At 51.2% G+C, this 25611-nt stretch overlaps 1 protein-coding gene across 3 annotated transcripts in view; it reads left to right on the top strand.

The window, feature by feature from the left end:
- The window catches only part of ZFAT (zinc finger and AT-hook domain containing), a 259690-nt gene that overhangs the window by 96856 nt on the left and 137223 nt on the right, over positions 1-25611 (top strand). For all 3 annotated transcript variants that reach the window (XM_075352843.1, XM_075352844.1, XM_075352845.1), the window contains one exon: positions 13966-14053. In XM_075352843.1, the coding sequence (XP_075208958.1) occupies positions 13966-14053 (88 nt within the window). The remainder of the gene's footprint in view (positions 1-13965; positions 14054-25611) is intronic.

Below are 25611 nucleotides of genomic sequence, written 5' to 3' on the forward strand. Positions count from 1 at the left end.
ACATGTCCCAGCCTAAGGGAGAAACCGATACACTACCATTCAAAAGTTTGGGGTCACCCTGACAATTTTGTCCTTTTCATGAAAAATCCTACTTTTATTTATCAGATGAGTTACATAATAAATAGAGAATATCGTCCAGACAGTGACGAGGTTAGAAATTAATGATTTTTACATGAAATAATAATTTTCTCCTTCACACTTTGCTTTCGGCACAGAATGCTCCTCTGCAGCGACTCCAGCTTTGCAGACCTTTGGCATTCTAGCATTTAATTTGCGGAGGTAATCTGGAGATATTTTGCCCCATGCTTCCCCCCCCTGGATTGGCTTGATGGGCACTTTTTTACACCATACGGTCAAGCTGCTCCTACAACAGCTCTATAGGGTTGAGGTCTGGTGACTGGGCTGGCCGCTCCATTACAGATAGATACCAGCTGCCGGCTTCTTCCCTAAATAGTTCATGCATGATTTGGAGGTGTGCTTTGGGTCATTGTCCTGTTGTAGGATGAAATTGTCTCCAAGCGCTGTCCAGAGTATGGCATGGCAAAATGGAGTGATAGCCTTCCTTATTCAAAATCCCTTTTACATTGTACAAATCTCCCACTTTACCAGCACCAAAGCAACCCCAGACCATCACATTACCTCCACCATGCTTGACAGAAGGCGTCAGGCACTCTTCCAGCATCTTTTCACTTGTTCTTCTGTGTGATCCAAACCCCTCAAACTTCGAGTCGTCTGTCCATAACACTTTTTTCCAATCTTCCTCTGTCCAATGTCTGTGTTCTTTTGCCCATATTAAGCTCTTCCTTTTATTAGCCAGTCTCTGATGTGGCTTTTTCTTTGCCACTCTGCCCTGAAGGCCGGCATCCCAGAGTCGCCTCTTCACTGTAGATGTTGACACTGGTGTTTCTTCGGCGCTCCATTGGGAGACCCAGACGATTGGGTGTATAGCACTGCCTCCGGAGGCCACACAAAGCATTACACTAAAAAGTGTAAGGCCCCTCCCCTTCTGGCTATACACCCCCAGTGGGATCACTGGCTCACCAGTTTTCTGCTTTGTGCGAAGGAGGTCAGACATCCACGCATAGCTCCACTGTTTTTAGTCAGCAGCAGCTGCTGACTATGTCGGATGGAAGAAAAGTGGGCCCATATGGGGCCCCCAGCATGCTCCCTTCTCACCCCACTTTTGTCGGGTGTTTGTTAAGGTTGAGGTACCCATTGCGGGTACGGAGGCTGGAGCCCACATGCTGTTTTCCTTCCCCATCCCCCCTCAGGGCTCTGGGTGAAGTGGGATCTTACAGGTCTCCAGGCACTGAGACCGGGCTCCATCCACAGACCCAGAGAACCTGCTGGATATGGAGCTGAGTATCGTCAGGGACAGGGCCCTGCTACATTAAGGTACTCTGTGTCCCCGTACACATCGCGCACACACACACCAGCATTGCTGGGAGTGCTAGTGCGCCGGGGACAACAGCGCGGAGCGCTCGTGCTATTATTCACGGCAGCTTTGCTGTGTGAATTTATGTATTGGGAACTGCCGCGCTGGGCCGCTGCTAGGTGTTTTTACACTGTGGCGCGGCTGGGACTTGTGGTGCGCCGGGGACTCCGCGCTGGCCGTGCACATAGGACGGCCGCGCTTATTACTCGAGTCCCCGGCTTTGCGGCCTAGTTTTCGTTTCGTTCCCGCCCCCAGCCCTGCCAGTCAGGGGAGAGGCGGGACGCTGTACAGAAAGTCAGCGCCGAGGGCTGGAGTCTGCTTTGCATTCTCCAGCCCCCTTCACTGGACACAGTGGGACGCCGGTTTCCCGCTCTTGCCTGGGGCACGCCCACGGCCCGCCCCTCGTCACACGAGCTGGAGAAGGACGCCGGCAGCCATTCCTGCAGTCCGAGCTGGCAGCCAGTCACAGGACTCTGGCGACCACTCACCCGCCTATAGGCGGGCGGTAAGCAGCACCTGAAGTGCTGACCCCACTAAATACCGTTGTGTCCATTTGTATTTTCTGCTTACACTGCACTGTAGGTCGCTATTTTTGGCTATATGCCCTCTTAGATGGCGAGACAACAGCAGCAAAAAAGCAAGGGTGCTAAAGCACAGGTTTTCTATGCTGCTTGTATTGCATGTGCTGAAGTGTTCATTTGTACTTATGCTTGTATGCTATACATTGCACTGTACGGTCGCTATTCTTGGCGATATTCTCCTAGATGGCTGGACAACTGCAGCAAAAAAGCATGGGTGCCAAGGCACAGGCTTTCTATGCTGCTTGTATTGCATGTGCTGAAGTGTTCATTTGTACTTATGCTTGTATGCTATACATTGCACTGTACGGTCGCTATTCTTGGCGATATTCTCCTGGATGGCTAGACTACAGCAGCAAAAAAGCAAGGGTACCAAGGCACAGGCTTTCTAAGCTGCTCATATTGCATGTGCTGAAGTGCTCATTTGTAATTTATGCTTGTATGCTATACATTGCACTGTACGGTCGCTATTCTTGGCTATATGCTCCTAGATGGCTAGACTACAGCAGCACAAAAGCAAAGGTGCTAAGGCACAGGCTTTCTAAGCTGCTCATTTTGCATGTGCTGAAGTGCTCATTTGTACTTTATGCTTGTATGCTATACATTGCACTGTGCGGTCGCTATTCTCGGCTATATGCTCCTAGATGGCTAGACTACAGCAGCAAAAAAGCAACACAGGCTTTCTATGCTGCTTTCTTCAGCGCTCTATTGGGAGACCCAGACGATTGGGGTATAGCTACTGCCCTCCGGAGGCCACACAAAGCACTACACTAAAAAGTGCAAGGCCCCTCCCCTTCTGGCTATACCCCCCCCGTGGTATCACGGGTACTCCAGTTTTCAAGCTTTGTGCGAAGGAGGTCAGACATTCCATGCATAGCTCCACAGATTTTAGTCAGCAGTAGCTGCTGACTATTTCGGATGGAAGAAAAGAGGGCCCATATAGGGCCCCCAGCATGCTCCCTTCTCACCCGTAGATGGTGTTGTAAGGTTGAGGTACCTATTGCTGGTACAGGGGCTGGAGCCCCACATGCTGTTTTCCTTCCACATCCCCTTGTAGGGCTCTGTGGAAGTGGGATCCTGCCGGCCTCAAAGCTCTGACGCCGGGCTCCATCCACAGACCCATAGCACCTGGTGGATGCCGAGCAGGAGTACCATCAGGGACAAGGCCCTGCATCATACAGGTACTCTGTGTCCCCGGCAGGCACAGACACACTCCGGGCTGGCTGGGTGTTGTAGTGCGCCGGGGACCGTAACGCTAGAGCTAGTGTTCCTACAGTTTAACTGGGGGACTTTTTTCTGTGTTGTGGGAACGCAGCGCCGACCCCCGCTGGACCGGCGGCGCTGCTGTGACTTTTAGTTCGCCGGGGACACGCCGACCGCGCTTTTACGGCGGTGGCGTTTATAAATCTAGTCCCCGGCTTTTGCGGCCTAGGACGCCGGCAGCTCCGATTCGTTCCCGCCCCCACCCTGTCAATCAGGGTAGGGGAGAGACGCTGTTTCACCGCAGCGACGAGGGCTGGAGCCTGATTTACATGCTCCAGCCCTCTCACTAGGCACAGAGGGAAGCAGGCTTCCCGCTCTTAGCCAGGAACGCCCAGGGCCCGCCCCCCCTCCTCTCTCAGGACGCCGGCAGCCATTACATGCATGTCTGGCTGGAGGAAGGACGCAAGGCTCTGGGAGACCTGGACTAGGGGGCTTTGGAGATCACACACCCGCTCTTAAGCGGGCGGTAAGCGGCTTTTCAGCTGGCCCCTCTAGTGCCTCAGTGTGTATTAGTGTACTGTGTCACTGGACATATATATATTTCATTATTGCTTGCACTGTGAGGTCGCTTCCTGGCTGTATACCCAGATCGCTCTGAGGAGGCAGCAACATGTCATCCACAAAACGCAAGGCTGCCAAGGCTAGGGCTGTGTACACTGCGTGTGCTGCATGTGGGGCTGCTCTACCAGCAGGCCCCAAGGACCCCCATTGTGTGCAATGCTCAGATCCGGTGCTGCTTCGCCAGCCGGAGTCAGGAGAGATAGTGACCCAGGCTGAGACGCCTGTAAGTCCTGCCCCGGTGTCAGGGACAGACTTTGCAGTTTTTGCTGATAATATGTCTGTGACTATGGCAAAAATCCTTGAAACTTTGCAATCCATGCCTGGGGCTCAGTCTATGGACACGGCGAGGTCTCTGTCCTCTAATCCCCCTCAGTTGGATTTAATCCAGACTGCAAGGGGGTCCCCGGCTTCACAGGCTGAGTATTATGACTCAGATGATAGCCCCAGCCACCCTAAGCGGGCTCGCTGGGAAAGACCCTCAACGTCATCACACTGCTCAGGGTCTCAGCGCAATCAGTCGCTCTGTGATGCGTCTGATGAGAGTGATCAGGAGTCTTATCCTGGAACCCCTCTCAATCTGGATACCCCGGATGGGGACGCCATGGTAAACGAGCTTATCTCAGCCATCAATAGACTGTTGGATATTTCTCCCCCAGCCCCTTCTGCAGAGGAGGCAGCTGCAGAGCAGGAGAAGTTTCGTTTTCTCTATCCCAAGCGTAAATTAAGTGCTTTCTTGGATCACTCTGACTTCAGAGAGTCAATCCAGAAACACGACGCTCATCCAGAAAGGCGTTTCTCTAAACGTTCTAAGGATACACGTTTTCCTTTCCCCCCTGATGTGGTCAAGCGCTGGACCCAGTGTCCAAAAGTTGACCCCCCGATTTCCAAACTTGCAGCTAGATCCATAGTTGCAGTGGAGGATGGCGCTTCACTTAAGGATGCCAATGACAGACAGATGGACCTCTGGTTAAAGTCTGTCTATGAAGCTATCGGCGCGTCGTTTGCTCCAGCATTCGCAGCCGTATGGGCACTCCAAGCTATTTCAGCAGGGTTAGCAAAAGTGGATGCTATCTTACATCCAGCGGTGCCGCAAGTGGCGTCCCTTACCTCGCAGATGTCCGCGTTTGCGTCTTACGCTATCAATGCGGTCCTAGAATCTACCAGCCGCACCTCAATGGCGTCCGCCAATTCGGTAGTTTTGCGCAGAGCCTTGTGGTTAAAGGACTGGAAAGCAGATGCTGGTTCCAAAAAATGTTTAACCAGCCTGCCTTTATCTAGAGATAGACTGTTTGGCGAGCCATTGGCTGACATCATTAAACAGTCCAAGGGTAAAGACTCTTCTTTGCCCCAGCCCAGATCAAGCAAACCTCAGCAGAAAAAATGGCAGCAGAGGTTTCAGTCCTTTCGAGGTTCGGGCAAGACACAATTCTCCTCGTCCAAAGGGACTCAGAGGACGCAAAGAAGCTCAGATTCCTGGCGGGCTCACGCGCGCCCCAAGAAAGCAAATGGAGGAACCGCTTCCAAAGCGGCTACCTCATGACTTCCAGCTCCCCCCCTCCGCATCTCCGGTCGGGGGCAGGCTCTCCCCCTTTTCCGTTATTTGGATGTCACAGGTCAAAGACCGGTGGGTGACAGACATTTTGTCTCGCGGGTACAGAATCGAGTTCAGTTCTCGTCCTCCAGCTCGGTTCTTCAGAACCTCCCCACATCCAGACTGAGCAGATGCCCTGCTGCAGGCGGTGGACTCCCTAAGAGCGGAAGGAGTAGTGGTTCCTGTACCGCCTCAGGAACAAGGGAGAGGGTTTTACTCCAATCTCTTTGTGGTTCCAAAAAAGGACGGCTCGTTCCGTCCTGTTCTGGATCTAAAGCTGCTCAACAAACATGTGCACGCCAGGCGGTTCCGGATGGAAACCCTCCGCTCTGTCGTTGCCTCAATGTCTCAAGGAGACTTCCTTGCCTCAATAGACATCAAAGATGCTTATCTCCATGTGCCAATTGCTACAGAACATCAACGTTTTCTACGTTTTGTGATAGGAAACGAACATCTTCAGTTCGTAGCTCTGCCATTCGGTCTGGCGACAGCCCCACGGGTTTTCACCAAGGTCATGGCGGCAGTGGTAGCGGTCTTGCACTCTCAGGGACACTCGGTGATCCCTTACCTAGACGATCTACTTGTCAAGGCACCCTCTCAAGAGGCATGCCAACTCAGTCTACATGCTACACTGGAGACTCTACAGACGTTCGGATGGATCATCAACTTTCCAAAGTCGAATCTGTCTCCGACACAGTCACTAACGTATCTTGGCATGGAGTTCCATACTCGAGCAGCGAGAGTGAAGCTTCCACTGAACAAGCAGCGGTCACTACAGACAGGGGTGCAATCCCTCCTTCAGGGCCAGTCGCACCCCTTACGGCGCCTCATGCACTTCCTCGGGAAGATGGTGGCAGCCATGGAAGCAGTTCCCTTTGCGCAGTTTCATCTGCGTCCACTTCAATGGGACATTCTCCGCCAATGGGACGGGAAGTCAACGTCCCTGGACAGGAAAGTCTCTCTTTCCCAGACGGCCAAGGACTCTCTACAATGGTGGCTCCTTCCCACCTCATTGTCTCAGGGAAGATCCTTCCTGCCCCCATCCTGGGCAGTGGTCACGACAGATGCGAGTCTGTCAGGGTGGGGAGCAGTGTTTCTCCACCACAGGGCTCAGGGGACGTGGACTCCGCAGGAGTCCACCCTTCAGATCAATGTTCTGGAAATCAGAGCAGTGTATCTTGCCCTACTAGCCTTCCAGCAGTGGCTGGAAGGAAGGCAGATCCGAATTCAGTCGGACAACTCCACAGCGGTGGCATACATCAACCACCAAGGGGGGACACGCAGTCGGCAAGCCTTCCAGGAAGTCCGGCGGATTCTGATGTGGGTGGAAGCCACGGCCTCCACCATATCCGCAGTTCACATCCCCGGCGTAGAAAACTGGGAAGCAGACTTCCTCAGTCGCCAGGGCATGGACGCAGGGGAATGGTCCCTTCACCTGGACGTGTTTCAGGAAATCTGTCGCCGATGGGGAGTGCCGGACGTCGACCTAATGGCGTCCCGGCACAACAACAAGGTCCCGGCATTCATGGCGAGGTCGCGCGATCAAAGAGCTCTGGCGGCAGACGCATTGGTTCAAGATTGGTCGCAGTTCCGGCTCCCATACGTCTTTCCACCTCTGGCACTCTTGCCCAGAGTGTTACGCAAGATCAGATCCGATTGCAGCCGCGTCATACTCGTCGCCCCAGACTGGCCGAGGAGATCGTGGTATCCGGATCTGTGGCATCTCACGGTCGGTCGACCGTGGTCACTGCCAGACCGACCAGACTTACTGTCCCAAGGGCCGTTTTTCCATCAGAATTCTGCGGCCCTGAACCTGACTGTGTGGCCATTGAGTCCTGGATCCTAGCGTCTGCAGGATTATCTCAAGGAGTCGTAGCCACAATGAGACAAGCTAGGAAGTCAACGTCTGCTAAGATCTACCACAGAACGTGGAAGATTTTCTTATCTTGGTGCTCTGCACAGAGAGTATCCCCTTGGCCATTTGCATTGCCCACCTTTCTTTCCTTCCTGCAATCGGGGTTGGAAAAAGGGCTTGTCGCTTAGCTCCCTTAAAGGGCAAGTCTCGGCACTGTCGGTGTTTTTTCAGAAGCGTCTAGCACGTCTTCCTAAGGTGCGCACGTTCCTACAGGGGGTCTGTCATATTGTGCCCCCGTACAAGCGGCCGTTAGATCCATGGGATCTGAACAGAGTACTTGTTGCTCTGCAAAAGCCGCCCTTCGAGCCTCTAAAGGACGTTTCCTTTTCTCGCCTGTCACAGAAAGTGGCGTTTCTTGTCGCGATCACATCGCTTCGGCGAGTGTCTGAGCTGGCAGCTTTGTCATCCAAGGCTCCTTTCCTGGTGTTCCACCAGGACAAGGTAGTGCTGCGCCCCATTCCGGAGTTTCTCCCTAAGGTCGTATCCTCGTTTCATCTTAATCAGGATATATCCTTGCCTTCCTTTTACCCTCATCCGGTTCACCGGTATGAAAAGGACTTACGTTTGCTAGATCTGGTGAGAGCACTCAGAATCTACATTTCCCGAACGGCGCCCATGCGCCGTTCCGATGCTCTTTTTGTCCTTGTCGCTGGTCCGCGCAAGGGATTGCAGGCTTCTAAAGCCACCCTGGCTCGATGGATCAAAGAACCAATTCTAGAGGCCTACCGCTCTGCGGGGCTTCCGGTTCCTTCAGGGCTAAAAGCCCACTCAACCAGAGCCGTGGGTGCGTCCTGGGCATTACGACACCAGGCTTCGGCTCAACAGGTGTGCCAGGCAGCAACCTGGTCCAGTCTGCACACTTTCACCAAGCATTATCAGGTGCATACCTATGCTTCGGCGGATGCCAGCTTAGGTAGAAGAGTCCTGCAGGCGGCAGTGACATCCCCGTAGGGGAGGGCTGTTTTTTTTGCAGCTCTAACATGAGGTATTTCTTTACCCACCCAGGGACAGCTTTTGGACGTCCCAATCGTCTGGGTCTCCCAATAGAGCGCTGAAGAAGAAGGGAATTTTGTTACTTACCGTAAATTCCTTTTCTTCTAGCTCTTATTGGGAGACCCAGCACCCGCCCTGTTGTCCTTCGGGATTTTTTTGTTGTTTGCGGGTACACATGTTGTTCATGTTGAACGGTTTTTTCGGTTCTCCGATGTTTCTCGGAGTTAATTTGTTTAAACCAGTTATTGGCTTCCTCCTTCTTGCTTTGGCACTAAAACTGGAGTACCCGTGATACCACGGGGGGGTATAGCCAGAAGGGGAGGGGCCTTGCACTTTTTAGTGTAGTGCTTTGTGTGGCCTCCGGAGGGCAGTAGCTATACCCCAATCGTCTGGGTCTCCCAATAAGAGCTAGAAGAAAAGGAATTTACGGTAAGTAACAAAATTCCCTTCTTTACTGCATGTGATACTGTTCCACCGGCAGGTTCCACTGACCCCCGTTGTGTGCAATGCTCCCCTGTAGCACTTGGTCAGCCGGGGTCTCTACTAGAGGTGGCCAAAGGAACCACCTGTGAACCCTGTCCATGGACAGGGACGGTGTTGCAGTTTCGGCTGATAGATTGTCATGGGATAGTGACTTGCAGTCCAGACAGGCCATGGGCAATCTTGATCATTGCTCCCTGGCCACCCTCATTTGGAACAAAATCAGTGCTCCGGGGGGGTCCCAGGCATTCCAGGGTGAAGGCTCTGACACGGACGACAGTCCCAGACAGCCTAAGCGAGCTCGCTGGGAGCGGCACTCGGCCTCATCACTAGTCAGGGTCACAGCAGAGGACTCTCTGTATGATGAGGCAGACGTAGCTGATCAGGACTTTGCTCCTGACACCGCTCTCAATCCGGATACACCGGATGGTGACGCCATGGTGACTGATCTTATAGCGTCCAGCAACGGCATGTTGGATATCTCTCCCCCAGCTCCTTCAGTGGAGGAGTCAGCTTCCCAGCAGGAGAAATCCCATTTCAGTATCTCAACCGTACATTGAGTACTTTTCTGGCCACGCTGACTTCAGAGAAGCAGTGCAGAATCACCACGCTTACCAGATAAGCGTTTCTCCAAATGTATTAAGGATACATGTTATCCCTTTCCCCCTGACGTGGTCAGGCGCTGGACCCAGGGTCCAAAGGTGGATCCCCCAATCTCCAGGCTTGCGGCTAGATCCATAGTTGCAGTGGAGATGGGACTTCACTTAAAGATGCCATTGACAGACAGATGGACCTCTGGTTGAAATCTGTCTATGAAGCTATCGGCGTGTCGGTTGCTCCGGCATTCGCAGCCGTATGGGCACTCTAAGCTATGCCAGCTGGTCTTGCGCAGCTGGTCTTGAGCACAGGTACATCTGTGCCGCAGGTAGCGTCCTTATCCTCGCAATGTCTGCATTGCGACTTACCCTATTAATGCTGTCCGAGAGAGACAGTCGAGGTTTCGGTCCTTCCCAGGCTCGGGCAGGTCCAAATTGTCCTAGTCCAAAAGGGCTCAAAAGGCTCAGAGGGGCTCAGATTCCAGGCGGGCTCAATCACGCCCAAGGAAGGCAGCCAGAGGAACCGCTTCCAAGGCGGTCTCCTCATGACTTTAAGCTCTCTCTCTCCGCATCCGCGGTTGGTGGCAGACTCTCTCGCCTTGGCGACATTTAGCTGCCACAGGTCACAGACCGGTGGGTGAGAGGCATTGTGTCTCACGTGTACAGGATAGAGTTCTGTTCTCGGCCTCCGGCTCGATTCTTCAGAACTTCCCCACGTACCCACCGAGCCGATGCTCTTCTGCAGGCAGAAGGAGTGGTAATTCCTGTTCCTCTTCAGGAACAAGACACGGTTTTTCCTCCAATCTGATTGTGGGGGACCTAAAACTGCTCAACAAGCACGTGAAGGCCACGCGGTTCCGGATGGCATCCCTCCGCTCCGTCATTGCCTCAATGTCTCAAGGAGATTTCCTAGCATCAATGGACACAGGATGCTTATCTCCACGTGCCGATTGCTCCAGAGCACCAACGTTTGCTACGTTTCGTTATTGAAGACGAGCATCTTCAGTTCGTAACCCTGCCCTTCGGTCTGGCGACAGCCCTACGGGTTTTCACCAAGTTCAGGGCAGCAGTGGGAGCAGTCCTGCACTCTCAGGGTCACTCGGTGATCCTTCCTTGGAGACTCTCCAGAGTTTCGGGTGGATCATTATCTTCTCAAGGTTAAATCTGACACCGACCCAATCGCTGACATATCTGGGCATGGAGTTTCACGCTCCCTCAGCGATAGTGAAGCTTCCGCTGGACACGTTCACTACAGACGGGGGTGCAGTCTCTCCTTCATGGCCAGTCACACCCCTTAACACGACTCATGCAGAGGCAGTCACTTTCACGCAGTTTCATCTGCGTCCACCCCAATGTGGCATTCTTTGCTAATGGGATGGGAAGTCGACGTCCCTAGAAGGAACGTCCCCCTTCTCAGACGGTCAAGGACTCTCTTCAAAGGAGTCCATCCTTCAAATCAATGTGCTGGAAATCTGGGCAGTGTATCTTGCCCTGCAAGCCTTCCAGCCGTGGCTGGAAAGCACACACATCCGAATTCAGTCGGACAACTCTACAGCGGTGGCATACATCTACCACCAAGGCGGAACACGCAGTCGGCAAGCCTCCCAGGAAATCCGGCGGAGTCTGATGGGGGTGGAAGACAGAGCATCCACCATATCCGCAGTTCACATCCCGGGCGCAGAAAACTGGGAAGCAGACTTCCTCAGTTGCCAGGGTATGGACGCAGGGGAAGGGTATCTTCACCCGGACGGTTTTCAGGAAATCTGTCAACGCTGGGGGATGCTGAACGTCGACCTAATAGCGTCTCGGCACAACAACAAGGTTCCGATTTTCATGGCGCGGTATCACGATCAAAGAGCTCTGGCGGCAGACGCCTTAGTTCAGGTTTGGTCGCAGTTCCAGCTACCTAAGTGTTTCCCCCTCTGACACTGCTGCCCAGAGGGCTACGCAACATCAGGTCCGTTTGCCGCCGCGCCATCCTCATCGCCACAGACTGGCCGAGGAGGTCGTAGTCCCCGGATCTGTGGCATCTCACGGTCTGCCAACCGTGGGCACTACCAGCCCGGCCAGACTTACTGTCCCAAGGGCCGTTTTTTCCATCTGAATTCTACGGCCCTGAACCTGACGGTATGGCCTTTGAGTCCTGAATCCTAGCGTCTTCAGGATTATCTCAGGACGTCATTGCCACCATGAGACAGACTAGAAAACTGACGTCTGCCACAGAATGTGGAGGATATTCTCCTCTTAATGCTCTGCTCAGGGAGTGTCTCCCTGCCCATTTGCATTCCCTACTTTTCCTTCCTTCCTGCAATCTGGTTTGGAAAATGGTTGTCACTCGGCTCCCTCAAAGGACAAGTCTCAGCGCTATCTGTATTCTTCAGAAGCGCCTAGCACCACTTCCTCAGGTACACACGTTCCTGCAGGAGGTTTGTCACATTGTCCCTCTGTACAAACGGCCGTTGGACCCATGGGATCTGAACAGGGTACTAATTGCTCTCCAGAAGCCGCCCTTCGAGCCTCTGAGAGATGTTTCACTCTCTCGACTTTCCCAGAAAGAGGCCTTTCTGGTAGCGGTCACGTCTCTTAGGAGAGTGTCCGAGCTAGCAGCGCTGTCATCCAAAAGCTTCCTTCCTGGTGTTTCACCAAGGCAAGGCAGTGCTGCGCCCGATTCCGGAGTTCTCCCTAAGGTGGTATCCCCCTTTCATCTCAATCAGGATATCTCCTTACCTTCCTTTTGCCTCATCCATTTCATCGATATGAAATGGATTTGCATTTGTTGGATCTGGTGAGAGCACTCAGAATCTACATTTCCCGCACGGCGCCTCTGCGCCGCTCGGATGCACTCTCTGTGCTTGTCGCTAATCAGCGTAAAGAGTCGCAGGCTTCCAAATCCACCCTGGCTCGATGGATCAAGGAACCAATTCTTGAAGCCTACTGTTCTGCTGGGCTTCCGGTTCCATCAGGGCTGAAAGCCCATTTTACCAGAGCCGTGGGTGCGCCCTAGGCATTACGGCACCAGGCTACGGCTCAGCAGGTGTGCCAGGCAGCTACCTGGTCGAGTCTGCACACTTTCACCAAGCATTGTCAGGTGCATACCTACGCTTAGGCGGATGCCAGCTTAGGTAGAAGAGTCCTGCAGGCGGCGGTTGCCTCCTTGTAGGGAAGGGCTGTTTTACAGCTCTAACATGAGGTATTTCTTTACCCACCCAGGGACAGCTTTTGGACGTCCCAATCGTCTGGGTCTCCCAATGGAGCGCCGAAGAAGAAGGGAATTTTGTTACTTACCGTCAATTCCTTTTCTTCTAGCTCCTATTGGGAGACCCAGCACCCGCCCTGTTGTCTTTCGGGATTTGTGGTTGTTTTTCGGGTACACATGTTGTTCATGTTGAATGGTTTTCAGTTCTCCGATGTTACTTCGGAGTGAATTTGTTTAAACCAGTTATTGGCTTTCCTCCTTCTTGCTTTTGCACTAAAACTGGTGAGCCAGTGATCCCACTGGGGGTGTATAGCCAGAAGGGGAGGGGCCTTACACTTTTTAGTGTAATGCTTTGTGTGGCCTCCGGAGGCAGTGCTATACACCCAATCGTCTGGGTCTCCCAATAGGAGCTAGAAGAAAAGGAATTTACGGTAAGTAACAAAATTCCCTTCTTTGCGGGTACTATGTAATGAAGCTGCCAGTTAAGGACCTGTGAGGCGTGGATTTCTCACACTAGAGACTGTAATGCACTTGTCTTGTTGCTCAGTTGTGCAGCGCGGCCTCCCAATTCTCTCTCTACTCTGGTTAGAGCCTGTTTGTGCTCTCCTCTGAAGGGAGTAGTACACACCGTTGTAGGAAATCTTCAGTTTCTTGGCAATTTCTCGCATGGAATATGCTTCATTTCTAAGAACAAGAATAGACTGTCGAGTTTCACATGAAAGTTCTCTTTTTCTGGCCATTTTGAGAGTTTAATGGAACCAACAAATGTAAATGCTCCAGATTCTCAACTAGCTCAAAGGAAGGTCAGTTTTATAGCTTCTCTAATCAACAAAACTGTTGTCAGCTGTGCTAACATACTTGCACAAGGGTTTTAAAGGGATTTCTAAACATCCATTAGCCTTCTAATGCAGTTATCAAACACAATGTAGCATTAGAACACTGGAGTGGTGGTTGTTGGAAATGGGCCTCTTTACACCTATGTAGATATTGCATTAAAAACCAGATGCTTGCAACAGAAAGGTCATTTCCCACATAACAATGTATAGAGGGGATTTCTGTGTAATTTAATGTTGGCTTCATTGAAAAAAAAATGTGCTTTTCTTTAAAAAAATAAGGAAATATCTGAATGACCCTAAACTATTGAACGGTAGTGTATATATGCACAAAAAGCAAAAATAAATGGTCTCCATCTGAACTAGAAAGCCTGGTCCTGCATTAAATCCGTCCTCGTCATCAATCACATTAGTGGTCGATCAATACTCTGCCTTTACAGGCTCATAACTCACCATTATCGTGTAATTTTATTGATTGTGCGCTTAATTTTTTTCTTTTTTCTTTTTTTTTTTTTTGCCTGTAGGTCAAGAAGACTTATTCCTGTCCTGCCTGTAAAAAATCCTTCTCAGACGATCGACTCATTAAGTCTCACATAAAGGCAAATCATCCCGGTAAGAAACAAACTCGCAGTCTCTCAATGTATAGAACATGTTTTGAAGTCAGAAATATTGTGCGTAACGCCTAGATTTTGGGCCTTTACCTGGTTTATGTGAATTCCTGAGTGGGTGGGTTCTTCCTGATACGCTGTGGGCTCTGAGCCAATCGGATGTCTTCTACTCCTCTGGCAGTGGGTGTGTCAATCTGTCAGAGATACTGCAGCTGCGTCCCCCTCCTCCTTCACTTCTTTTCACTTTTTTTACATTAAATAGAGGTTTAATGACTGAAGAGGTTTTTAAACATTTACCGTATTTTTCGGATTATAAGACGCACTTTTCCTCCCAAAACTTTGGGAGGAAAATGAGGGGTCCGTCTTAAAATCCGAATGTTGCTCGGCTCTCTGGCTGCTCCGTTCTGCTCGGCGCTCTGGCTGCTCCGTTCTGCTCGGCTGCTCCGTTCTGCTCGGCTGCTCCTTTCTGCTCGACTGCTCCGTTCTGCACGGCGCTCGCCTGCTCAGTTCTGCTCAGCTGGCAGCTGCTCTGTACGGCGTGCTGTCATTCTGAAAATGTCGGTGGTCAGGCTTTCAAATAATGGCGCCTAGGGTCAGCACGTGTGCAGATGGAGCTCTCAGCTCAAGCTCTCATCTGCGCACGCAATAACTCCGACCGCCATTATTTGAATCATTCACCTCCCCCCGCACACAGCAGCCGCGTCACTAGCCCCGGCACACAGCAGCACCCGCAGTGAGTATCTGGGCCCCCCGCTACACTACTCGTAGTATTTCAGTACTCCAGTACCGACCCCGCCTCATGTGACCCCCGCTCCACTGCTGCCCCCTCTCCCTGGTAAGACACTACCAGATTATAAAATGGACCCCATGTTTTGTTTTGTTTTTTTTTTTTCACTTTTTTTTCCCTCCAAATTTGGAGTGCGTCTTATAATCCAGTGCGTCTTATAAAACGAAAAATACGGTATAAAGAACCTGAAGAAAAGAGGAACATGGTGAAGATGGCTGAAAGGTCACATTTTTTAATAACCATACTATTGATCGCGACAAAAAAGTAGTTGGGATCTTGAACTAAACTTTATCTAAAGTCTGGCTGAAGTCTTCCATGGGTCCGCTCATCTCTAGTTGAGACCCTAACCTTTTTTTTTGCCTCCTCCCAGGCTGAAAGCCTTACAATTTTAAAGGCATCTCTAATCTAAAAGCCTACTAAAATTATAGGTTTTCAGCCTGGGTAGAGGTGTGTTAGGTTAGTGTCCCAACAAAGAGATACGCCTTGTCGCGGTTGTTGGGCTCTCATTAAATGGACAATGTGTGCTCTAAGTATCTCATTTTCTAACATATTTTTTATAGTCGTAATGCAATTTCAAATTCATATATTCAGTCAACGTTTGCATCTTCTAGAATTTCAGAGTGCAGCTGTATTTTCTTGGTTATATTGGCTTGCACCTGTTCACACTTGTCTTATTCTGTTTGGAGGTCCTCGGCTGTATAACACTGACTTGTCCTTTTTTATGCATATATATTTTATGCACATGTGTACAGTGTTATATAGATATATTATTGCTGAAAATAATTTCATATCAAATCATGTATATTGTATTTCAAACTACCAAATTGATTGAGAGCTGCATAATATAGGACAAGAGAGCCCAATTAAAGTGATGTCACTTATTAGATTGTGTGTTTTGTAGTTTCAATAGAATAAGTGTTTTATCAGCAGGAGATTATCACTGCCCAGACTAGGTCTAACGTACAGGCTAGTCCAGCTAATCTGTGTGACTCCGCCCCCACCACTGATTGGCAGCTTGCAGTGTGTACAGGTAGCTGCCAATCAGGGTTGTGAGCGGCATATTACACAGCTCAGTAGTCTTAGCGCTGGTATGTCAACATAAGATAATATAGGGATTCTCTCAAAACTGCACAGAGTAGCCCAGTAAGTGACACATCACTGGAATCAGTGTCTCCGTCCCTAAGTTATATTACTATCAGATTACATAGCATTAAAAACCTGCTGTCAGATTCCCTTTAATACCATATATAGTGGGAGTTGCAGGTTTATGCAATGCAAGTGTATTCAGGGCTGACCTGATATTGTACTTGATCACTGTACTAAGCTGAGACCACCACTGGCTGCTGTTAAAGGGAACCGGTCAGCAAATTTGTAACTTAGACTGTTGCCACCACCAGTGATCCCTTATATACAGCACTCCAGAATACTGTGTATAAGAGCCCAGGCCGCTCTGTATAACTCACAAAACACCTTTAACTATAATCACCTAGGGGGGTGGTCCAGTCCGATCGATGGGCGTAGCTGTTCACTTTGATCTGCCCTCAGCCGATCAGGGTAAAGTGCCCCAATGCCGGCCTGTGTGGATGATATAGGACGCGGCATCCACACGGGGCTGAGGAGGACGACTGCGATAAAAAGATAAATGTCATCATACTCTGTCTGGCGCCTCCCATTGGAACGGACCGCCCCCTAGGTAAGTATAATAAAGGTTTTTCTTACTTTATACACAGTGACCTGGGCTCTTACATACAGGATTCTAGAATCCCTTGCAGATGAACTTACTGGTGGTGGTCACAGCTTATAAGGGACAAATCTGGTCACAGGTTCTCTCTAAGCACTTTATGCAGCCAAAGATTAGAGGGACTTTTATTGTTTACGTGAAGGCACAGTATGGGAAATGGTGATTTCTTCAGCGCTCTATTGGGAGACCCAGACGATTGGGGTATAGCTACTGCCCTCTGGAGGCCACACAAAGCACTACATTAAAAGTGCAAGGCCCCTCCCCCTCTGGCTATACCCCCCCCGTGGTATCACGGGTTCTCCAGTTTTAGCTTTGTGTGCGAAGGAGGTCAGACATTCCATGCATAGCTCCACAGATTTTAGTCAGCAGTAGCTGCTGACTATTTCGGATGGAAGAAAAGAGGACACATATAGTGTCCCCAGCATGCTCCCTTCTCACCCCTGGATGGTGTTGTAAGGTTGAGGTACCTATTGCTGGTACAGGGCTGGAGCCTGACATGCTGTTTTCCTTCCACATCCCCTTGTAGGGCTCTGTGGAAGTGGGATCCTGCCGGCCTCTCAGCTCTGATGCCGGGCTCCATCCACAGACCCATTAGAACCTGATGGATTCGGAGCAGGAGTACGATCAGGGACAGGCCCTGCATCTTACAGGTACTCTGTGTCCCCGGCAGGCACAGACACACTCCGGGCTGGCTGGGTGTTGTAGTGCGCCGGGGACCGCAACGTGGAGTTGGTGTCCCTACAGATTACTGGGGGATTGTTTGTGTTTGGGAACGCAGCGCCGACCCCCTCTGGACCGGGCGGCGCTGCTGTGACTTGTGGTGCGCCGGGGATCCGCCGTCCGCGCTTTTACGGCGGCGGCGGTTATAAATTTAGTCCCCGGCTTTTTGGGCCTAGGACGCCGGCAGCTCCGTTTCGTTCCCGCCCCCACCCTGTCATTCAGGGTAGGGGAGAGACGCTGTTCGTTAGCAGCGACGAGGGCTGGAGCCTGATTTACATGCTCCAGCCCTCACACTATGCACAGAGGGAAGCAGGCTTCCCGCTCTTGGCCAGGAACGCCCAGGGCCCGCCCCCCTTCCTCTCTAGAGACGCCGGCAGCCATTACATGCATGCCTGGCTGGAGGAAGGACGCAAGGCTCTGGGAGACCTGGACTAGGGGCTATCTGGCGACCACACACCCGCTTTTTAAGCGGGCGGTAAGCGATTTTTCTGTGCTGGTCCCTCTAGTGCCTCACTGTGTGTCAGTGTACTGGGTACATATATATAGATATTGTATTTCTTGCACTGTGAGGTGCGCTTCTGGCTGCATATCCCAGATCACTCTGTGGAAGCAGCAACATGTCATCCTCAAAACGCAAGGCGGCCAAGGCAAAAAGGGCTGTGTATACTGCGTGTGCTGCATGTGGGGCTAATCTACCAGTAGGCTCCGATGACCCCCATTGTGTGCAATGCTCCGACCCGGTGCTGCTTCGCCAGCCGGAGTCAGGAGAGGTAGTGACCCAGGCTGAGACGCTTGTAAGTTCTGCCCCGGTGACAGGGACGGACTTTGCAGTTTTTGCAGATAATATGTCTGTATCTATGGCAAAAATCCTTGAAACCTTGCAATCTATGCATGGGGCTCAGTCTCTGGGCACGGAGAGGCCTCTGTCCTCAGGTCCCCCTTACTTGGAATGTATCCAGCCCACAGGGGGGTCCCCGGCTTCACAGGCCGAGGATTATGACTCAGATGATGGCCCCAGCCACCCTAAGCGAGCTCGCTGGGAAAGACCCTCGACGTCTTCACACTGCTCAGGGTCTCAGCGCAATCAGTCTCCCTGTGATGTGTCGGATGAGAGTGATCAGGAATCCACTCCTGGAACCCCTCTCAACCTGGATACCCCGGATGGGGATGCCATGGTAAACGACCTTATCTCAGCCATCAATAGGCTGTTGGATATTTCTCCCCCAGCCCCTTCAGCAGAAGAGGCGGCTGCGGAGCAGGAAAAGTTTCGTTTCCTTTATCCCAAGCGTAAATTGAGTGCTTTGTTAGATCACTCTGACTTCAGAGAATCAATCCAGAAGCACGACGCTCACCCAGAAAGGCGTTTCTCTAAACGATCTAAAGATACGCGTTTCCCTTTCCCCCCTGAGGTGGTCAAGCGCTGGACACAGTGTCCAAAGGTAGACCCCCCGATTTCCAAACTTGCAGCTAGATCCATAGTTGCAGTGGAGGATGGCGCTTCACTTAAAGATGCCAATGACAGACAGATGGACCTTTGGTTAAAATCTGTCTATGAAGCTATCGGCGCGTCGTTTGCTCCGGCATTCGCAGCCGTATGGGCACTCCAGGCTATTTCAGCTGGCTTAGCAAAAGTGGATGCTATCATGCATCCAGCAGTGCCGCAAGTGGCGCACCTTACCTCGCAGATGTCGGCGTTTGCGTCTTACGCTATCAATGCGGTCCTAGAATCTACCAGTCGCACCTCAATGGCGTCCGCCAATTCGGTAGTTTTGCGCAGAGCCTTGTGGTTAAAGGACTGGAAAGCAGATGCTGGTTCCAAAAAATGTTTAACCAGTTTGCCTTTGTCTAGAGATAGACTGTTTGGCGAGCCATTGGCTGACATCATTAAGCAGTCCAAGGGTAAAGACTCCTCTTTACCACAACCCAGAACATCCAAACCTCAGCAGAAAAAGTGGCAGCAGAGGTTTCAGTCCTTTCGAGGTTCGGGCAAGACACCGTTTACCTCGTCCAAAGGGACTCAGAGGACGCAAAGAAACTCAGATTCGTGGCGGACTCACACACGCCCCAAGAAAGCAAATGGAGGTACCGCTTCCAAAGCGGCTACCTCATGACTTCCAGCCCCCCCCCTCCGCATCGCCGGTCGGGGGCAGGCTCTCCCGCTTTTCCGGCATTTGGATGTCACAGGTCAAAGACCGGTGGGTGACGGACATTTTGTCTCGCGGGTACAGAATCGAGTTCAATTCTCGTCCTCCAGCTCGGTTCTACAGAACCTCCCCACGTCCAGACCGAGCAGATGCTCTGCTGCAGGCGGTGGGCTCCCTAAGAGCGGAAGGAGTGATTATCCCAGTCCCTCCTCAGGAACAAGGGCAAGGATTTTACTCCAATCTCTTTGTGGTTCCAAAAAAGGACGGCTCGTTCCGTCCTGTTTTGGACCTAAAACGGCTCAACAAACATGTGCACGCCAGGAGGTTCCGGATGGAAACCCTCCGCTCTGTCATTGCCTCAATGTCCAGAGGAGACTTCCTTGCCTCAATAGACATCAAAGATGCTTATCTCCACGTGCCAATTGCTACAGAACATCAACGTTTTCTACGTTTTGTGATAGGAGACGACCATTTTCAGTTCGTAGCTCTGCCATTTGGTCTGGCGACAGCCCCACGGGTCTTCACCAAGGTCATGGCGGCGGTGGTAGCAGTTTTGCACTCTCAGGGACACTCGGTGATCCCTTACCTAGACGACTTATTGGTCAAAGCTCCCTCTCAGGAGGCATGTCAGCACAGCCTGAATGCTACGCTGGAGACTCTACAGTCTTTCGGATGGATCATCAACTTTCCAAAGTCGATCCTATCACCGACTCAGTCACTAACGTATCTTGGCATGGAGTTTCATACTCTAGCAGCGATAGTGAAGCTTCCGCTGGACAAGCAGCGGTCACTACAGACAGGGGTGCAATCTCTTCTGCAGGACCAGTTGCATCCCTTGCGGCGCCTCATGCATTTCCTAGGGAAGATGGTGGCAGCCATGGAAGCAGTTCCCTTTGCGCAGTTTCATCTGCGCCCACTTCAATGGGACATTCTCCGCCAATGGGACGGGAAGTCAACGTCCCTGGACAGGAAAGTCTCGCTTTCCCAGACGGCCAAAGACTCTCTACAATGGTGGCTCCTTCCCACATCATTGTCTCAGGGAAGATCCTTCCTGCCCCCATCCTGGGCAGTAGTCACGACAGATGCGAGTCTGTCAGGGTGGGGAGCAGTATTTCTCCACCACAGGGCTCAGGGGACGTGGACTCCGCAGGAGTCCACCCTTCAGATCAATGTTCTGGAGATCAGAGCAGTGTATCTTGCTCTACTGGCCTTCCAACAGTGGCTGGAAGGAAAGCAGATCCGAATCCAATCGGACAACTCCACAGCGGTGGCATACATCAACCACCAAGGAGGGACGCGCAGTCGGCAAGCCTTCCAAGAAGTCCGGCGCATTCTAATGTGGGTGGAGGACAGAGCATCCACCATATCCGCGGTTCACATTCCAGGCGTAGAAAACTGGGAAGCAGACTTCCTCAGTCGCCAGGGCATGGACGCAGGGGAATGGTCCCTTCACCCGGACGTGTTTCAGGAAATCTGTCGCCGCTGGGGAGTGCCGGACGTCGATCTAATGGCGTCTCGGCACAACAACAAGGTCCCGGCATTCATGGCGAGGTCGCGCGATCAAAGAGCTCTGGCGGCAGACGCCTTGGTTCAAGATTGGTCGCAGTTTCAGCTCCCATACGTGTTTCCGCCTCTGGCGCTCTTGCCCAGAGTGCTACGCAAGATCAGATCCGAGTGCAGCCGCGTCATACTCGTCGCTCCAGACTGGCCGAGGAGGTCGTGGTATCCGGATCTGTGGCATCTCACGATCGGTCGACCGTGGTCACTGCCAGACCGACCAGACTTACTGTCCCAAGGGCCGTTTTTCCATCAGAATTCTGCGGCCCTGAACCTGACTGTGTGGCCATTGAGTCCTGGATCCTAGCATCTGCTGGATTATCTCAGGAAGTCGTTGCCACAATGAGACAAGCTAGAAAGTCGAATTCGGCTAAGATCTACCACAGAACGTGGAAGATTTTCTTGTCCTGGTGCTCTGCTCAGGGAGTGTCTCCCTGGCCATTTGCATTGCCCAAGTTTCTTTCCTTTCTGCAATCGGGGTTAGAAAAGGGCTTGTCGCTCAGCTCCCTTAAAGGGCAAGTTTCGGCACTATCCGTGTTTTTTCAGAAGCGTCTAGCACGTCTTCCTAAGGTGCGCACGTTCCTGCAGGGGGTCTGTCATATTGTGCCCCCGTACAAGCGACCGTTAGATCCATGGGATCTGAACAGGGTACTAGTTGCTCTCCAGAAGCCGCCCTTCGAGCCTCTGAAGGAAGTTTCCTTTTCTCGGCTGTCGCAGAAAGTGGCGTTTCTTGTTGCGATCACATCGCTTCGGCGAGTGTCTGAGCTGGCAGCTCTGTCATCTAAGGCTCCCTTCCTGGTGTTCCACCAGGACAAGGTTGTGCTGCGCCCCATTCCGGAGTTTCTTCCTAAGGTCGTATCCTCTTTTCATCTTAATCAGGATATTTCCTTGCCTTCTTTTTGCCCTCATCCGGTTCACCGGTATGAAAAGGCCTTACGTTTGCTAGATCTGGTGAGAGCACTCAGAATCTACATTTCCCGCACGGCGCCCATACGCCGTGCCGATGCACTTTTCGTCCTTGTCGCTGGTCCGCGCAAGGGGTTGCAGGCTTCTAAAGCCACCCTGGCTCGATGGATCAAAGAACCAATTCTAGAGGCCTACCGTTCTGCGGGGCTTCCGGTTCCTTCAGGGCTAAAAGCCCACTCCACCAGAGCCGTGGGTGCGTCCTGGGCATTACGCCACCAGGCTTCGGCTCAACAGGTGTGCCAGGCAGCTACCTGGTCCAGTCTGCACACTTTCACCAAGCATTATCAGGTGCATACCTATGCTTCGGCGGATGCCAGCTTAGGTAGAAGAGTCCTGCAGGCGGCAGTGACACCCCCGTAGGGGAGGGCTGTTTTGCAGCTCTAACATGAGGTATTTATTTACCCACCCAGGGACAGCTTTTGGACGTCCCAATCGTCTGGGTCTCCCAATAGAGCGCTGAAGAAGAAGGGAATTTTGTTACTTACCGTAAATTCCTTTTCTTCTAGCTCTTATTGGGAGACCCAGCACCCGCCCTGTTGTCCTTCGGGATGTTTTTTTGTTGTTTGCGGGTACACATGTTGTTCATGTTGAACGGTTTTTCAGTTCTCCGATGTTATTCGGAGTTAATTTGTTTAAACCAGTTATTGGCTTCCTCCTTCTTGCTTTGGCACTAAAACTGGAGAACCCGTGATACCACGGGGGGGGTATAGCCAGAGGGGGAGGGGCCTTGCACTTTTAATGTAGTGCTTTGTGTGGCCTCCAGAGGGCAGTAGCTATACCCCAATCGTCTGGGTCTCCCAATAAGAGCTAGAAGAAAAGGAATTTACGGTAAGTAACAAAATTCCCTTCTTCTAGAGCAGCATTTGCGAACAAACAGTTGTTCTTGCGCTACATTATTGTACGGACGGTGGTCCTGGTGCAGCATTCATGTACTAACTAGATCTGGAGTAGCATTCATGTACTGAAGAAGGTTATGGTGCTGCATTCGTGTACTGACAATGATTCTGATGCTTCAAGTACTGACTGTGTTTCTGGCGCTGAATCCATTTAACTACAGTAGTCCCAGTGCTGCATTCATTTAGTGATGGTGGTTCTCATCATGTAGCAATCCATAACGTGCTTTATTCTTCAAATTTTTAGTTTTGAGATTATGAGAATCATTTAACTGACTTAATACTTAGTCTCTGCACCAAAATCTCAGTGGAAGATTTGGTGTGTATACACTTTTTTTTTTTTTTTTTTTTTTTTTTTAGTTTTTCTTAGCAGAAACTCTTAACTCCTTTTCAAATATTTCAAAACTTGGTCGTGATGATTGACTGTGACTGTGATCTTGGTGATTATACAGTAGACCTCTCTGAAGCCGGGATGCGTACACCCGGCTTCATACTGCACATGACCGGAAGTGCGGTGACTTCTGATCATGCGCACTTGACCCTAAACCCAGTGTCTGAAGCGGTGGCAACGGACACAGGTACGTGCATCACCGCTGATGATGATGGGCATTGGGCATTGAATAGCATGTTAGCACACCCCTGTAGGTAACTAGTTAGGGGATAGAACTCATTTGTGACTAGTCCCTGCGCTCATTAGCATATCATAAAGAATCTTTAGAAATACTTTTTCTAAAGATCCCTTTATCTATACTACTAGACACAGGGACAGTTAGGCAGGGATTAGCAATATGCACCCAGAACTGCTCGTGGTCCTGGCTGCATATTGCACCTGACAGGTTCCCTTTAAATTAATTTAAAAATAAAGTAATTTTTTACTGTTTTTAATTGGATTTAATATTAATTTTTATGTATTATGTTAATTCTTAAGTATTTTTTTGCTTTTTTTAAAAAATTTTATTACATAATTTTTGTACCGTATTTTTTGGACTATAAGGCTATGTGCCCACGCTGCGGAAAAGCCGCGTATTTCCCAAAAATCTGCAGCTCAGGCACTTCCCAGCCATTTCTATGGCATTTTGGAAATGCTGTGCCCACGCTGTGGATTTTTCCGCAGCGGATTTCGTGCGGATTTTGATCTGGACAAATCTGCAACATGTCAATTATTGTTGTGGATTTTCATCCGGATTTTGGCTTTAAAATTGGGGGAAAAAAAAAAAAAATCCGCATCAAATCCGTGGCAATTCCGCGGTAAATCCGCACCTTTGAAAAGGTGCGGATTTTGCGGGAAAGCTGCGGATTTTGATGCATAAAAATCCGCAGCTACATTCTCCCGTGGACACATAGCCTAAGACGCACTTTTTCCCCCCCAAATGTTGGGGGAAAGTGGTGGGTGCGTCTTATAGTCTGAATATAGGGCTGCGGGGAATGAGGGTGCTGCGGTGAAGCAGGTCATCGGGGGCACGAGCAGGCAGTAGCAGCCTGCGTTGACCACGTGGGCCCGCTCATTTCATATGCACGCCCATCCTCCCGCCCATCTCTCAGCGCTGAAGCCGGCGCTGACAGTTGGGCGGGGTGATGGGCAGGGGACGCGCATAGTAAAGGGCCGGTCCGCATGATCACCCCTGGCAGCTACAGTCTGGAGTGATCATGTGCGGCTACATTCACGGCTCCCCGCTCATCATCATCGGTGCGGGGGGCAGTGAATCAGTGTACATTACTCACCGTTCCCCTGCAGTTTCGCGATGTGCTCCTGTCTGTGCCGCTCAGCTGATCTGTGTAGAGAGCGGTGAGCACAGCGATGACGTCATCGCTGTGCACGCCGCTAGTGTCCACACAGATCAGCTGACCGGCACAGACAGGAAGACATCGCGATGCTGCAGGGGGACGGCTCCACACAGGTCAGCATCAGCAGCGCTGCTGTGCCAGAGAGGAAGATGATCGATGCTGTGAGGAAAGGCGAGTATAAAAGTTTATTTTTTCTCTGTGCCATAGGATACAGGCCATATACCAGGTTGGGGGTATATTATGAGCAGGATGCGGGTATATGAGCAGGATGGGGGTATATGAGCAGGATGGGGGTATATGTGCAGGATTGGGGATATATGTGCAGGATTGGGGATATATGTGCAGGATGTGGGTATATGAGCAGGATGTGGGTATATGAGCAGGATGGGGGTATATGAGCAGGATGGGGGTATATGAGCAGGATGGGGGTATATGAGCAGGATGGGGGTATATGAGCAGGATGGGGGTATATGAGCAGGATGGGGGTATATGAGCAGGATGGGGGTATATGAGCAGGATGGGGGTATATGAGCAGGATGGGGGTATATGAGCAGGATGGGGGTATATGTGCAGGATGAGGTATATGAGCAAGATGTGGGTATATGTGCAGGATGTGGGTATATGTGCAGGATGTGGGTATATGTGCAGGATGTGGGTATATGTGCAGGATGTGGGTATATGAGCAGGATGGGGGTATATGAGCAGGATGGGGGTATATGAGCAGGATGTGGGTATATGAGCAGGATGGGGGTATATGAGCAGGATGGGGGTATATGAGCAGGATGGGGGTATATGAGCAGGATGGGGGTATATGTGCAGGATGGGGGTATATGTGCAGGATGGGGGTATATGTGCAGGATGGGGTTATTTGTGCAGGATGGGGTTATTTGTGCAGGATGGGGTTATTTGATGAGCAGGATGGGGTTATTTGATGAGCAGGATGGGGTTATTTGATGAGCAGGATGGGGT

The sequence above is a fragment of the Anomaloglossus baeobatrachus genome, chromosome 6, assembly GCF_048569485.1.
Source record: "Anomaloglossus baeobatrachus isolate aAnoBae1 chromosome 6, aAnoBae1.hap1, whole genome shotgun sequence".
In the NCBI taxonomy this organism is placed as follows: domain Eukaryota; kingdom Metazoa; phylum Chordata; class Amphibia; order Anura; family Aromobatidae; genus Anomaloglossus; species Anomaloglossus baeobatrachus.